At 41.2% G+C, this 16,003-nt stretch overlaps 1 protein-coding gene across 1 annotated transcript in view; it reads left to right on the top strand.

Moving 5' to 3' along the window:
* Positions 1-15,460, top strand: part of CCNYL1 (cyclin Y like 1) — an 86,331-nt gene extending 70,871 nt beyond the window's left edge. Inside the window, exons 8-10 of the mRNA XM_073646344.1 lie at positions 1,734-1,900; positions 11,237-11,399; positions 11,524-15,460. Coding sequence (XP_073502445.1) covers positions 1,734-1,900; positions 11,237-11,399; positions 11,524-11,640 — 447 coding nt within the window. The 3' untranslated portion in view covers positions 11,641-15,460. The remainder of the gene's footprint in view (positions 1-1,733; positions 1,901-11,236; positions 11,400-11,523) is intronic.
* Positions 15,461-16,003: the final 543 nt, after the last annotated feature.

Here is a 16,003-nt window from a genome sequence, read left to right as displayed (position 1 = left end):
AAATAAAAAATAAATCTATACTTACCTTCTGATGGCCCCCGCAGTCTTTATTCGCTCCGTCCTGGTTTCCCGGCAGCTCGCGGTAAACTGAAGGACCTGCTGTCACATGACTATGACGTCAGCTCAGGTCCTTCAGTCCACCGCGATCTGCCGGCAAGACAAGCACACCGCAGGCCATCAGAAGGTAAGTATATATTTATTTTTTATTTTATTCTTTTTTTTACAGGTTCTATGGTACCCGGGTTCGGAGGAGAGTCTCCTCTCCTCCAGACCCGGGTACCATCCGCACATTGAAACGCTTGGATTCCGCATGTACTGACCCAGCGATGCGGAATCCATGCGTTCCAATGCAAGTCAATGGTGGCGAAAACGCCGAGCTTCCGCAAAGTAATTGGTAGTGCTGCGTTTTCTTCCGCAATGATAATCCACAGCGGAAATTTCCGCAGCATGTACACAGCACATGCGGATTATCATTGGGGAACATGGCAGGCCTTCTACCAAACGTTTTTTAAGCGTTTCTGCAGCGTTTTTGCCGCCGCTTAAATGCATCGTGGGCACACAGCTGTATAACACTCTGACTTAAGGGCATAACCATTTTAAAGCTTGAAAATTGCAACATTTTCCCTTTTTATTTATTTTTTTTTTCTCCCTTCAAATTTTCGATATTTTCATAAACGCAAATTATATCAACCAAATTTTATCACTATCATGAAGTACAATATGTCACGAGAAAACAATCTCAGAATCAGGGGGATCCGTTGAAGCGCTCCAGAGTTATTACCTCATAAAGTGACAGTGGTCAGAATTGTAAAAATTGGCCTGGTCATTAATCTACAAAATGGCTCGGTCGTCAAGGGGTTGAACCTGAAATCTAAATCAAAAATGGTGGCATGTGGGGCTCAAATCATGAAGATTCGGTCACTGTCCAAATATAACTATTGTTCATACATGATAAAGTTCATGTGCCAAGGCCTCCATAGGTGAGAAGTGTGTTGGGGAGGTTGATATAGTTAAAAGCTTCCTCAATGCTACAGGGGTTATTTAAATAAAGCACAGATGCAAATATGCAAGTTATTACATATACTATAATCCATGGGGAAACATGCCGAGAACTACAGGTGCTAAGGGCTTAAATGCAAAAAGTGCAATGAGATCTGTTTATAGGTTTATGTAGTCAGTCTTTCCTTCCCACATTTTAATGGTAGTAAAGGTTTGGGAAACCTCCCATCTTTTTTTTTTTTTATTATTATTTTTCTTGTGCTTTAAAAACAGATGACAATCCGATCCAGGACACTGATCCATTTCTTTGCATTTGGATAATGACCAGTATATTGGTGTGTATACTGCTGATGGCACAGCTGCCCTGCTGTTGTCCTGCCCTGCTCATAAGCACGCGTGTTCTAGCCCGTCTGCTGCCTGAAGTGCACTCCCCCTATTTCCTCCCCAGTTATGTACATGTGTGCTCCATGTTTACACATTCTCAGACCACCTGCCTTATGGGACAGATCCCAGAAATAATGGTTGCCATATATATTATCAGCTGACATGAGTCTATGGGCACCTCAAGAAAGAAATAGAAAATATATATCATTTTATTTGTGGGGAAATAAATCACTGTTGCTTTTGAATTTTCCTAGTGTTTGGCCACTAGATGTCAGTGTTGTCATGCTGATGCGGTGAATCTGCATTTTTGCTGTAGATAACTGCTGCTGTCATTTGTTCTCCACCTGTAGGTTTACCTGGAAAGACTTTTGACTTATGCTGAAATTGATATTTGCCCCAGTAACTGGAAAAGAATTGTATTGGGAGCAATCTTGCTGGCATCTAAGGTTTGGGATGATCAGGCCGTGTGGAATGTAGATTACTGCCAGATTTTGAAAGACATTACAGTGGAAGACATGTAAGTTGTGACATTCTCCTTTTTTTGTATTTGTCACTTAACATTTCAGCTAATTCTGTCCATGCATTAAGTAAAATAGTTTTTCAATATAACAAATGTATGAGTGAAAAATGCAGTTATTAGAACGGCAGACTATAAGCGAGTAATCCTAATGAAACCTTGTAATGAACCACATTTTATTTTTTCCGTGATTTTTGTGTGTTTTAATATTGTCTGCCATTGGTACTGCAACGCCATGGAGAACTTTCTGCTGCCTGCAACATCCTTCAGCATGACCGGTTTGGCAGTGGGTCAGTAATGGTGTGGGGTGGCATTTCTTTGGAGGGCCGCACAGCCCTCCATGTGCTTGCCAGAGGTAGACTGACTGTCATTAGGTACCGAGATGAGATCCTCAGACCCCTTGTGAGACCATATGCTGGTGCAGTTCGCCCTGGGTTCCTCCTAATGCAGGACAATGCCAGACCTCATGTGGCTGGAGTGTGTTAGCAGTTCCTGCAAGATGAAGGCATTGAAGTTATGGACTGGCCCACCCGTTCCCCAGACCTGAATCCGATTGAGCACATCTGGGACATCATGTCTCGCTCCATCCACCAACGTCACGTTGCACCACAGACTGTCCAGGAGGTGGAGGATGCTTTAGTCCAGATCTGGGATGAGATCCCACAGGAGACCATCCACAACCTCATCAGGAGCATGCCCAGGCGTTGTAGGGAGGTCATACAGGCACGTGGAGGCCACACACAATACTGAGCCTCATTTCCTTGTCTTGAGGCATTTCCACTGAAGTTGGATCCGCCTGTAATTTGATTTTCCACTTTGATTTTGAGTATCCTTCCAAATCCAGACCTCCATGGGATATTCATTTTTATTTACATTGATCATTTTTGTTTTATTTTTCTCAATGCATTCCACTATATAATGAACAAAGATTTACAACTGGAATATTTCATTCAGTGATATCTAGGATGTGGTATTTTAGTGTTCCCTTTATTTTTTTGAACACTGTAAAAGCAGCAAAACATAGTCACACTAATACTATATTAATAGTTTTTTTTTTTTTTATCAGCCCAAAGGATACAGATAGTATGACAATTATACCAAATGGTGATTGGTTATAAAAATGGCTAAAACATAGAATTGAATTTTTTCTTCTTTTTTTTTTTTGCCTCTAATTTATACAACCTACAGATGTTTGCAGCAAGCCAATGTAAAGGGAATTGCAATCATAAACTGCATGCAAATACAGAACCTATACATTTGACCTCAAATAAATATATTAAAATGGTAGCTTTATTAAATCAAAAGATAAGATTAACAGAATAAGACCAAATATATAATTGTGGGTGATATCCTAAAAAATACAGTAGAAGATGCAGGGTATAGCCAATAATGAATACATGCTAACAAATGGAAAATGACAAAAAATGGGCTATATGAATGCATCAGAGTATATTGAACCGAAACTATGGCAAACAGCTATATTATATGGCTGAATAAGTAAAATGCCACAAGGGGTAATACATAGCAGCCCAAAGTGACGGAAGACGAGACGTCTCACTGGTACACTATGGGATAAATACCAGTAATAGAAGCTAGTGCATAGGAGACCGAAGTAGCTCCTGCCATTTCTGACCCTAGTGAGTGTGAAATACAGTGACTCTACCAGAGAGAAAGGAGATGCATAATGACCACGTCCTGCCGCACATGTAATGCCGGATCGCCATCGACTTATAGTAGATGCAGAGTGTACCGTTAATGCCCAAAGGGAGAGGGATTATTATTAACCCCCGGAGTGTTAATAAAAAGTGATCAAAATCTCATGTACCACAAAATGGCACCAATAAAAACTGTAGCATGAGCCACAAAAAGAGTCCCCATACAGCTCCTCTAACGGAAAACTTTCAGACTATGCCGACCCCAAAATAAAGGATTTATTGTTTTAAATGGAATAAAACCTAAAACTATAGAAATTTGGTATTGCTGTTATCATACTGAGCCACAGAAAAGTGAACTCTTTATTTGTGCATCATGATGAATAGAAGAAAATTTAAAACACCGAAAAACCATTGTCAGAATCTTGTTCATACATTTTTATTAACTCTTTATGGGAAAGTAAGTTATATGTACCCCAAAATTATGCCACTGACAAACAGGACTCATCCTGAAAAAACAGCCCTTGTATGAAGGTCACTGAAAGAGTAAAAGTTATCGCTCCTGGACCATGACAACAGAGAAGTGAATGGTCGTTCTAACGGCCACAAGGGGCTGTGATGCCAAGGGGTTAAACCCCATAAGGACCACACGATGTATTCAATCAGCAATAAAGTATAATATAGCGAATACATGGTGATATCTGATCAGACATGTGCTTGTGATTCAGTGAGTGTTATTACTGAGGTGCTGGACACTTTCCACAAATATAAGGGGCTTCCGCTCAGAGGGGGGGATTTCTTATGGCCAGTAACAGTATTGGAGTAACCTCTCACATTGCACGTCCATAAACTCACTCCTAATTTTCTTAGAACCAGAGAGGGATATTTGTGGTTGTGGAGTTGCTCACAATTGTTACATATAAGGCATTGCCTATACGAAGCCCCAACGGTGGATATGGTGGAAATGTCGTTGTGTTTATTGTGAGAAGAGTGAACTGTGCCGCTCGGTGGAATCAATAATCACCGCAACAGATGACTTCTATTAATCCCAAGCCTTTGTGTTCCTGGTAAAAGAGGTCTTTTCCAGGTCTTCTCCCTTTATTCTCTGCCTCCATAATTATTCTATTTGCCCAATGACATCCACAATTATAGGTTTGTACCTTAATTATGTAGGCAGCATTTTTAGCCCCGTAGTGATTCAGTCTCGGTCCTTGAAGCATTATGTTTGTATGCATTTAAAATATATTAGGACAACAGGAACAAAAGCGGAAAAGTGATTTCATTAGTGCGCCGATCAGATGATTCAGGTCTGATTTGCATTTCTATAGGCCTGTGCTGCGCACAGAGGAAATTAATTTTAGCTGTGACCTATTCTCCAACTACACATTTGAATAGAGCCGTACCCTTGCAGGTATTTCATTGTGCGGTAGTGTTAGTGTGCATGACACCTTTATGCCCAATATTATGGTTTTGTTGTGTTTTAGAGAAATACAATTTTCTTGTGCTTTTATATTAAATGATTTGAAATAAAAAAAGAATAATAAAAACAAAAAACAAATACTCCGCTCTCGCACCGGACCTTTCCAGTGATGTGGCGGAGGTCCTCATGGCATTATGATACGTGAACCCTGCAGCAGCCCTATAGCAGAACAGCGTCAGTACTGGAGCGGAGCAGGAGGTTTTTGTTTTTCTATTTTTCTTTTTTTTTTGAGGGGGGGGGGGGCACTTTCAAGGGGCATGGCTTCATTTAAGAAGGGGTTGTCCAAGTAGTTTACAACCCCTTTTAGATTCATGTATTTCAGGCTGAAAATCCTTTTTAGAATTGGGTGTCGTTACACCTCTTGTATGGTTTTGGCTTTTTCATTGCACACTGCTGGCTGCTGAATGAGATCAGCTAAGAGTCCGTGAGGCCGTTCTCACAAGTTTGCAACCCTTTTTATAATCACGATGTTCAGCTCACCTTTGATGTCATTTCTGCTCATAAATCCACACAAGATTTCTGAAAAATACTGATAAGAGCTGTATATAGATGGGCTGATTTTGATAAAAGGCATCATCTATACAAGTCATTCAGCTTTAGCTTGTTCACACAGGTCCACAGAGTACTGATGGGAACAGTGTTCTGTCCGGTACATCATGCCATCGGCAGCACATCCCGTTTCTGTGGAGCTGTGCTGCTGATAGTGACGTTTATGTCCACACAAATGATCAATCACCCTAGTATGAATGAGTGTTTTATTTGTTGGTTGGGTGATTGCTGACATATTTACATCAGCTGATAACTATAGTTTTTACCAATACTCGATTATATGCATATTTCCAACTCTCCTGTCACAACGCGGTTAATAACCGCTTCCTAGATGACTGTCTGCAGCCAGCACTAGACTGTGCAACGCAAGCTATAAGCCAAAGTGTGCAACATTTCTAATGAAACCCAAGTGCAAAGAAAGACTTTTAGCCCTAAGTATATGCTTTTAAGTTAAAAATGACCCATTATGTCCATATTCTTTGAATAATCAAAGGGGAAATCAACTTTTGAGAACTAGAGCTGCACAGACTGAATGGTCATACACAATCTAACACGGTTAGTGACACTTGGCTTTGTAGAATTCTTTGTGCCCCATAGACAACTCTCCAAGGAGTACTACACCCTTTTGGTAAATCATTGGGCTGAATTCTTACTTCGTAATTAGCAAGTCCTGTTTAATCTGGCTGAGTAAGCCCTCTTCATGTGGATGTTGTGTACTACATCCACTTCATTTTTTTTTTTTCCTTTCTTCACTTGTTTTCTCAATTTTCTTTAAAGGAGTTGTCCACTTCACAGACAACCCCCTTCTCAATAATTTTCCCTTCAATAGAGTAAAAACAAGCACTCCCCTCTGGTGCCAGCACTTTTCCAGCAGTGTCCGCACAGGCTCTCCCAGGGCTTGGGTAACATTGTCACACAATCCCTTCAGCCACTCGGCACTGGCTTTACTCTCCCCGCCTTAAGACCAATGAAGACCACTGGGGGAGCAGCTGCAGCTCTCACGTCCTCTGGATGTCAATTACGTCTGTAGGAGAGGAGAGTGAAGCCAACGCTGATTGACCTCATTATGTCACACAAGCCCTGGAAGAGCCAGTACTGGCATCACTGGAACAATACCGGCCCCACTGGTAAGTATAAGGCCATGTTCAGTATTTAATTAGTATTTAATCAGTATTTTACATCAGTAAGTCAAAACCAGGAGTGGATGAAAAATGCCGAAGTGGTGACTTGTTTCTATTATACTTTTCCTCTGATTATTCCACTCCTGGTTTTGTCTTACAAATACTGAATGTAAGACAGGCCACATTCACACATTCAGTATTTGGCTAAGTGTTGTTTACTGGGGAGTAACAAGGGGGTTCAAAAGCAGTTGTCGGAGTAGTGGACAACCCCTTTAACTATTTTCTAAAGATATTGCTATAATTAAAGGGGTTCTCTAAAAATGTGAGAAAAAATGGCCCCGTCACAAATTTCAAACTGCTGCTCATCCTAGTCACGTGTCAGGACAGGTTGAAGTTTAAAGAAACACAGCTAAAGACATGTCTCAACTGACAGAAGAGGAGAATCGTCAATATACTGCTCAGTTGCCAAAGCTGGGCTGTGACATGAGATGAAATAAATCTTCTGACTGATTAAGCACAACAGAGGTTCCATTTTATTCCATGCTTATTTATATACCTGCTCTATGTTTTACGGACAGCTTTGTAGCAGGGCATGGAGACTGACTGCGCACAGAGGAGTGATACTGGGGAAAAAAATCATATGTGCTCAATCAGCAAGAAGAAGATATATATTTCTACACGTCACAGCCCTGATCTGGCGGCTGAGTAAGTTGTGTGTTTAAAATACTACTTTTCTGGTAGTTGAGACCGTTCTGGAGCAGTGTTTCTTCAGACTGCAAACCACACTGACATGGGACTAGGATATTCTGCAGTTTGAAATATGTGACAAGGGAGTCTTTGTATCACATTCTTGGAGAATCCCTTTAGAGATTGGGAACTAGTTGGATTTGCACCCCGCTGTTGCATGTTATATAACTTGTTATACCTACGTATTTGTAGGTTCTGAATTTTTTTTGTATATTCAGTCTTCTGTTTTGCTTCACTTTTATAAGCGTGTGGTGTCTCCCCCTCTGCTTTTGTATGCCCCTAATCACCACCCACCTGCAGGTTAACTAAAGAGTTTAAAAGATTCCCAAAGATTTTATAAAGATTTCCGTTAGTTGGGATAGTGCTATAAATATAAAGGTGGTTTACAAATGCAGGCAATAAAAGCCTATTGCAGGCACAGCTTTGTCCTACACTGCATGATCTACAAACCTCATCTCTGCTTGTAGCGCTGGCCGAATATTGATTCCTGTGTATGCAGCAGATTTTAGCCCTTCCCTTTTACTAATGTCAGATGCCTGATATGCATCTTCTTCTCAGCGATGGTGTAGCTGTCTGCACTCAATTCTTTCTGTCCTTCCTGTAGTGGTCATCAGTTCCCATACAATCAGCCATACATTAAATTCACCGATGGGTATCTCACTACAATGGCACCTGTCAAGGATTGTAATATACTAGGAAGCAAGTGAACAGTCATGAAGTTGTATCCCAGAAGGTGGACTTAGAAACAGGTTGAATATTGTCTGTCACCCTTTTCCAAGAGGTAATCAGACTCTGCCCTCCTTCAGAATCGGGAGATCAGCGGGGTTGGTGACATCACTTACGCAGAAGCACACTGATGTCACGTGGACAGGCGAGTAATGTGCACCTGCAGCAGGCACTGTACTCCTGTCCTAAAGAACTGGACAGATGGGATTGCATGACCAAGCTGAAGGCAGCTGGTCTGGAGAATGAAAACAGCAGGCCTGCACCTCTACACAGAACTCTGCCATAACTTTCTTATTTTGTTACCCCATATGCAGTCAGCAACACAACTGCCATAGGCAGAATTGTCATTTGTGCAGTTGACAGTACATAGTGGTTTGCGGTTTACTGATCCTGATGTTCGAGGAGTTTCTTTATACATTGGTTAAGGCTGCAGGAAGGGGGTGGGGGAATTCCTTGTTCCATAGTGTCATTTATTTATTTATTATGCGATGAGTCCACATTGCTTCAAGAGCCCTTTTCCTCTGAGATAATAGCTTTGGCTGTGCGCGGATCCATTTGTTGCCTTGGTGATGTGCCCACCACTTTTGTTGATACGTCTGTATTTTAGTAATAATAAAAAAGAGCCCTTTCCTGTTATCAATCTGGGGAAAATGTTGCGGAGTTCATCAGAGCTAATAAACAGCAAGTACCATTCCTTTCATCTGCTCCAGTGCAGAGCGGCTACACGAGCGCTAAGGGAGGAAGGATCTTCTCTGCTCCTGGGCCCACACCTCCGTCCTGTAAGACAATACATTGGCAGGAGCTATGATGGATGCCAGGAGCTGGTATTCTGCAATGAATGCGGGGGAACAGACATTTCTGTCAACGAGACGCCGGTGTTGTACATTCCCCTTCTTGGGAATGAATCTCCACAGCCGCATGTATTGTCCCCATTTACAGTGCACTGATTGTAGGTACAAACCTGTGCTGTAGTCCACAAGGGCACACTGCAGAAAGTTGTCAAACTGCAGGGATTAATCCAGACCAATGGTAGCGTCCATATTTGTGTAAACCGGAATGGATAGCAGTTCAGCTATTGAGGTCACCAGAAATGAGCTTCGTTACTCGGGAAGCCTCATTCACAAGGCTTGTCTTGGTAAACCGGTCTCTTTTTATACTGAGAAGATAGCCGAGTGTTGTACAGTATTAAAGGAGTATTTCAGCTCTGCTCACTTCTGCAGCAGGAGGTGAGTGGGCCGGAAACCTCACATTTACAGATATCTGAAGCTCATGTATGTAACCCAGCAAATATCTATAGATGGAAAGTCACTGCCCCAATCTTCTACTGATGTGGAAGTGAGCGGAGCCGGAATACCACTCTAAATGGGCTTTTGTAGGACTTTGATATTGATGACCTCATAGAGTAGGTTATGAATATCAAATGGCCACTATGCTCCAGCAAATGCTGTGTCTTCATTCTCTGCCCTGCACAGCTTGGTAAAACGTGTAGTGACTGTGCCTGGTACTGCAGCTCCGTAGTAGGCGCAGCCACCGCCCAGTAGTAGGCGCAGCCACCGCCCAGTAGTAGGCGCAGCTGCTACCAGACATACAGGCCTCTGCCTGTTAGTAGTAGAGACTGCAGGGCTTACAGAACGGTATATATGCTTCAAGTGTTCTGGAAGTCAATTCTGATAAGTCACCAATATCAAAGTCATGGAAAACCACTTTAATTATCAGTGTATCACTTCAACTACAAATTTCTGCTTTTACGTAAGACAAATGGATGTTTTTTTCTTGTGCGTCATCCATTCTGCTTTGATTCTTTCTTATCCACTGATGTAAAACAGCTGTCTTCTAGTTTTCACGGGTTCTCAACTACTTGATTGGTAAGCATGATCCACAAAAATGGATGAGAATAGGACCAGCAATGTATTTGCTCACACAGAGCCATTAAAAACGGATGTGTGAATAGTTTCATTAACCTGAGAATCGGTGTGCTCTCCGTTCTGAAAATAGACAGCTCATGGAAGACCAGAACTGATGTGACTTCTCCATAAATCAATGACACTACGGACGTCCAGCAATGTGCTGCTGTCAGTTATAGGTGGAGAATCTTCTGATTTGTTAAACTACGTTCTATGGTGAAGGAGACTGCGAGTCCTACAGGAGTACCAATATGATTCTTCAGTAATTGAAATGACTGTAGCCTCCTTTTTATCTTCATTTTTTTATTTTACATTGGACATATGGGGGGGAATTTATTATTTGAGCCCTTGCTGTTTTTGTAAGTTTGCCCACTGACAAAGACATGAACAGTCTATAATTTTAAGAGTAGGTTGATTTTAACATTGAGAGATAGAATATCCAAAAAAAAAAAGAATCAAGAAAATCACATTGTATAAATTAGATAATTTTTTTTGCATTTTGCAGTGAGAAATAAGTATTTGATCCCCTACAAACCATTATGAGTTCTGGCTCCTCCAGACCAGTTAGACACTTCTAATCAACTCGTTACCTGCATTAAAGACAGCTGTCTTACATAGTCATCTGTATAAAAGACTCCAGTCCACAGACTCAATTAATCAGTCAGACTCTAACCTCTACAACATGGGCAAGACCAAAGAGCTTTCTAAGGATGTCAGGGACTAGATCATAGACCTGCACAAAGCTGGAATGGGCTACAAAACCATAATTAAGATGCTGGGTGAGAAGGTGCAATAGTAAGAAAATGGAAGAAATGCAAAATGACTGTCAATCAACATCGATCTGGGGCACCATGCAAAATCTCACTTCGTGGGGTATCCTTGATCATGAGGAAGGTGAGAGATCAGCCTAAAACTACACAGGGGGAACTGCTTAATGATCTCAAGGCAGCTGGGACCACAGTCACCAAGTCAACCACCTTAAAATTATAGACTGTTCATGTCTTTGTCAGTGGGCAAACTTAAAAAAACAGCAAGGGATCAAATACTTATTTCCCCCACTGTATGACTTAGGTTGGCCATACGCATCAGTACCAGCCAAATCATTGCTCTTTTCTTGATGATTTTGGACATTTACACATTTTGATTTCTCATTTTAGGAATGAAATGGAGAGACACTTCCTGGAGCTGCTGCAGTTCAACATCAATGTTCCCGCCAGTGTATATGCCAAATACTATTTTGATCTGCGTTCTCTAGCGGATGACAACAATCTCAGTTTTCTGCTGGAGCCACTTAGTAAAGAGAGAGCACAAAAACTAGAGGTAGGGCCAATAAATTCTCCATGCACTAAGCTGACTATTTTTCTGCTTTGCAGATGGTCTATTTTCTGGCCTGTCTATGCTTATATTGATGCATCTAATATATATGTGTCTTTATTTTTCCCAGGCAATTTCCAGGCTCTGTGAAGATAAGTACAAGGACCTTTCTAAAGCTGCTATGCGACGGTCCATCAGTGCTGATAACCTAGTGGGCATTCGGCGCTCTAATGCCATCATCTCCTGAGGCCAGACTACCGGAGCAGCTTCAAAGTGATCAGTGTGCAACACGGATCCCCAGGCACTACAAGCTTCCCACACTCTCACACTATTTCAAGCCAGCAGTGTCTTCCAGCAATGAGGGCTGTGGGGGGCAATGGGATTGTGAATCCAGGGATGCCGTAAGCCCTTCTTCACGACTAAGGGGCATACATCATGAAATCAGAGACGAGGCTGGATCGGACAGCAGCACAGTCGGTTTACACAGAATACCGTGGTGAATCAGAAGTGAAGTCCTCCTCTCTGCTATCCCCCTAGCACCTACATTTGTATGCTTACTATGTAGGCCTATAGCTGTGAACTTGGACTTTTTAACACTATATAGTTTGACATTTTAGAACATAAAACACTAATCATGTGATTATAGCTACTACATTATTGCCTTTGTCCCTTTACCCATTTTTTTTTGTTTGCTGCCATTACTGCTGTTAAGTGTTTACGCAGTTCTTTCCTAACCACACTACGCCGCACCAGAGCAATGATGAGGCTCAAGCAAAGTGGGTCCAAAACCTTCTTACTAGGTCAGTCAATGTTTCCTTAGTTTTTTGCCTACCGGCGCAAAAAAACTACCCAATGGTATGGTTAGGCTGGGGACTGTCCAAAGAAGAGTGTGCATTTTCCAGTGAAACGGGATCTGGCCGTACTGCTGTAATACTTGGTGCTCCTCTGGAAATTAACCATTTTAAGGAACTGCAAGATTTAATAAATTTGGGGTTTTTATACTTTTACGCCACATGGTCCTCTTACAGTGATGTAAAAAGTATTCCATTTATTTTCTGCTACTAATGAACTTTTCTTCTGTGGATTACCATCTAGCTTCTCTTGGACCTAAAACTTACAGATGACAGGAGATCTCCACTGCTTGTCTTATGTCCTCCAATCTGTAATTTTTGCTGTATGTTTCCATGCGGCAGTATGTTGTGGTAATTGCGTTGGCTGCAACCCTATATGTTGTTTTTCTACAAGTCCTACAATTTCAAGAAAAATCCTACAGAAGGTTTCAGTTTCTTACATTGTGTTAAACCATTCCTATAGTGATGAAATCTGGTCCTCTTTAACCGGTATGCTTATGGACCTTGTCGAAAGTCTAGTCTGCACCAAGACTTTTTATATTGTACTTCTCAATTCTAAAATACATATAGGGGCACTTTTATAAAAGGGACATTTCGCTGATTTATTTTTTTTTTCCTTTTTTTGGAAAGCGTGATGGCAATATGTGACATAAACCAAATTAATAAACCTAGGACACAGGCATAAGTGGATATGGTGCACATAATGCACATTACAAGGCCCTTTCACAGTAAATCCCTGCTGTGAACGCATAGTTTTGGTGTCCAAAATATTGCACACATTTTAAAAACAAGGTGCATGTTGGTTACACATCAAATCATCACCCCCTCCACCCCAAAATTGAATAATGTTACAATTTCTGCTTAAAATCTATCCAAAGATCACAGCCAGAGGCTTTATACAGATGGTGCAATTGCCTGTGCTGCCTCTTAATGATTGCAAAAATGAAACCTTTCGGGGTTTTTTTTTTTAATCTGCTCCATTTGTTTTTCTTAAATATTAAACAACTTTAATATTGTGATCTGACTGTAACTGGCAAAGCACTAATGCCCTTACTGACACAATTAGTTGTATAAGGGGCTTTTGTGTCTTCCGTGGTTTAGAGGAAAAAAAATAATTCTATGAAAATGCTAAAACCATAAACCTTTTAGTATATTTAACCTTCGAGTTCCTGACAGTACCCTCGTTGCCACATTTGGCTTTTCTGCCACATATCTGTACAGGCCTGAATGCTTAATGTTACACATGACGTGTCAACCATAGGACTGGGCGGTCTATCACCGGAATATTGTACCCATGTAACAAGCATTCCTTACGGTTACCTCCCCGTCACTCTTTTGTCCACTATGATGACACTTAAGTAAATTCTTTAATTTTGGGGGTGGTTAAAGAGGTTGCCCAAAGAAAGTCTTTTAATTATTTGCTTCTAAATGACATGCATGCCATGCAGTTCAAGGAAAGACTGAGCACACCATAGCTGTGCATGAACTGGCTATTTACAATGGTTGGAAGATTAGAAAGCGGTATTGTCTGCTGCCGTCCCCCATACATGTAATTTCTGTTACTGACTATTGTACACGTTATATTTCCAAACTACAGCTGAGAATAATACAATTGTGTTAATTATGGGAAGGCTTCCTTCCTAGCACAAGTGTTAAGTGGTGGGATTTTACACTGCACCGTCTGCAATACTAATGGAGTTTGCCAAAATGACTAGTCTTGGTTTTTACTGTATGTAAATTTGGAGAATTGCTCCATCTTGGGACTCAGATGGCCATATTAATTGGACCACAATGCATGGACTGGCTGGCGGCTCTTCAGACACAAATGTAACAACTTCATATATTTCTATGCAGCTGTAACGCTCTGGTCGGGAGAGCCGCGGCCAGTCTGAGCAATGTTGTCCAAAAACGGTCCTATTTATATGGCCATTTAACTGTTCAATAAAAGTTTTACTCTGAAACAGTTGGACCTTATTACCTTGGGGGATCACAAACCATTTTGCAATTTAAACAGCACCCCTATGCCATGCCAACCTGAGTATGGTGGATGGACACGTGAAGTATAGTACAATTCGTGTCTAACATTATATTGTAGCTGACACATGATGACAGTTTTGCCAATCCTCTTTAAAGGGAACCTGTCGCCTCCAAAACTCGTCTTTTACTTGCAGATATATAATATACCAGTAAATAGTTTAAATCCAGTGTGGCAGGCTTACCGGAACAGCGACTACCTGGAGAACATTCTCCCAGTCATCAGGCAGATCAGGGAGCTGTAACAGTCACCATCCAGTGAGCGCACTGTAATCACTCCCCGACACATTGACAGCGTATGCCTCACATGCGCTGCAGAGCAGGCGGCCAAGCAGGGTGCCGGGGAGTGATTACAGTGCGCTCACTGGATGGTGAGCTGTGATTACTATGCCTCCCAGCTGCTCCACTAAACCTGCCAGGCATGATTAAAACTCTGATTTCTTGTAGATTACCACTATATCTGCAGGTAGTTGGGTATTTCTTGGAGGTGACCTTTAATGAGGTTGGAATTTTCAACCTGTAATGTGAATGTACGTGATGAACGCTAGAAAGCATTGCTCCGTGGCCAGGTTAACATGGTGGTGTGATGCAGCAGAATTCCTCTAATCTGGCTTTGATAGATACCAAATATTTAGATATCCAGGACTTTCCAACAGTAGCTAGACCCACTTGGAGGAATCTCTCGTTGGGTGAATTATTGGCCTCTTGGATAATAGTTACGGTATTGTCGCTCTAATGTAGTGTTTGCTTAAGGAAATGACGGTTTTCTTTAACCAGAAGTGTTCAACTAAAAATGTTAGGAAGATGTGAGCCATAGATATGTCGCACTGCAGCGTGAGCAGAGGTGTGCCTGGCCTTGTATAAGGTGCGGCCCACTGATCTCATATCCAATTATTGCGTCTCCTTTCTGACCCGTTACTCTACAGTCCTCAAACGTGAAACAGGACTGTTTAATTAAGATTGTATTAAGTATGGCACAACAGACTATACCATTAAAAATCCAAGTTATTTTTTTATAGTTTTCTTCAGAAAAGTTTTGGATAGCTTCCATAGAAGGTGGGAGCTGACGTGAGTAATTATAAGGATATATTCACATGCAGCATTTTTGTAGTTTTTATTTCTGCAGCTAAAACCTTCCTTTTTGGTAGTGTTGCATATAAAACAGCTATTTGCAGAAGGCTTTTTTTTCCTACGGATTACACGTTTGATTTTTCTACAGTACATGTTTAATAAAGTTTGTCACCAAAAACACAGCAAAACCTGTTTGCTGCGTTTGTTTTTTCTCACTTTCTCGTTGCTTTTTATTGGTGAGAAAATGCTGAAATTGGCATGCTGCAATAATTGGCATGCTGCAGTGCAGTCAGGAAAAAAAATCAAGCGTGTGCATGAGATTTCTGAAGTCTCATAGCTTTTGCTGGTACTGTAAAATGCAGTATCCTTTCTGCAGCAAAAACGCTACGTGTGAATATAGCCTAAGGGTGGAATCTCAATCCGGCAATGATGTATAACCAAGGGCCAGCATGTTCATAGTCTCTTGCTCCTGGTGCATCCCAGGGAAAGCCAACAGCAAAGTGGTTTATTCTGAAACTAATAATACATTTTCAGGTGGTTTTGCTTCCTTGTGTTTATATTCAAAAGAAAAGCTAATAAACTCTATTTTAATTAAACAACAATGTTTGTTTGTGAATTTTTTATATATATTTTTATAGCACCATCAAATTCCAC

The sequence above is a fragment of the Phyllobates terribilis genome, unplaced genomic scaffold, assembly GCF_046119375.1.
Source record: "Phyllobates terribilis strain yellow unplaced genomic scaffold, ASM4611937v1 Scaffold_9__5_contigs__length_417890890, whole genome shotgun sequence".
NCBI lineage: Eukaryota > Metazoa > Chordata > Amphibia > Anura > Dendrobatidae > Phyllobates > Phyllobates terribilis.
This window is presented reverse-complemented; position numbering and strand designations above follow the sequence as displayed.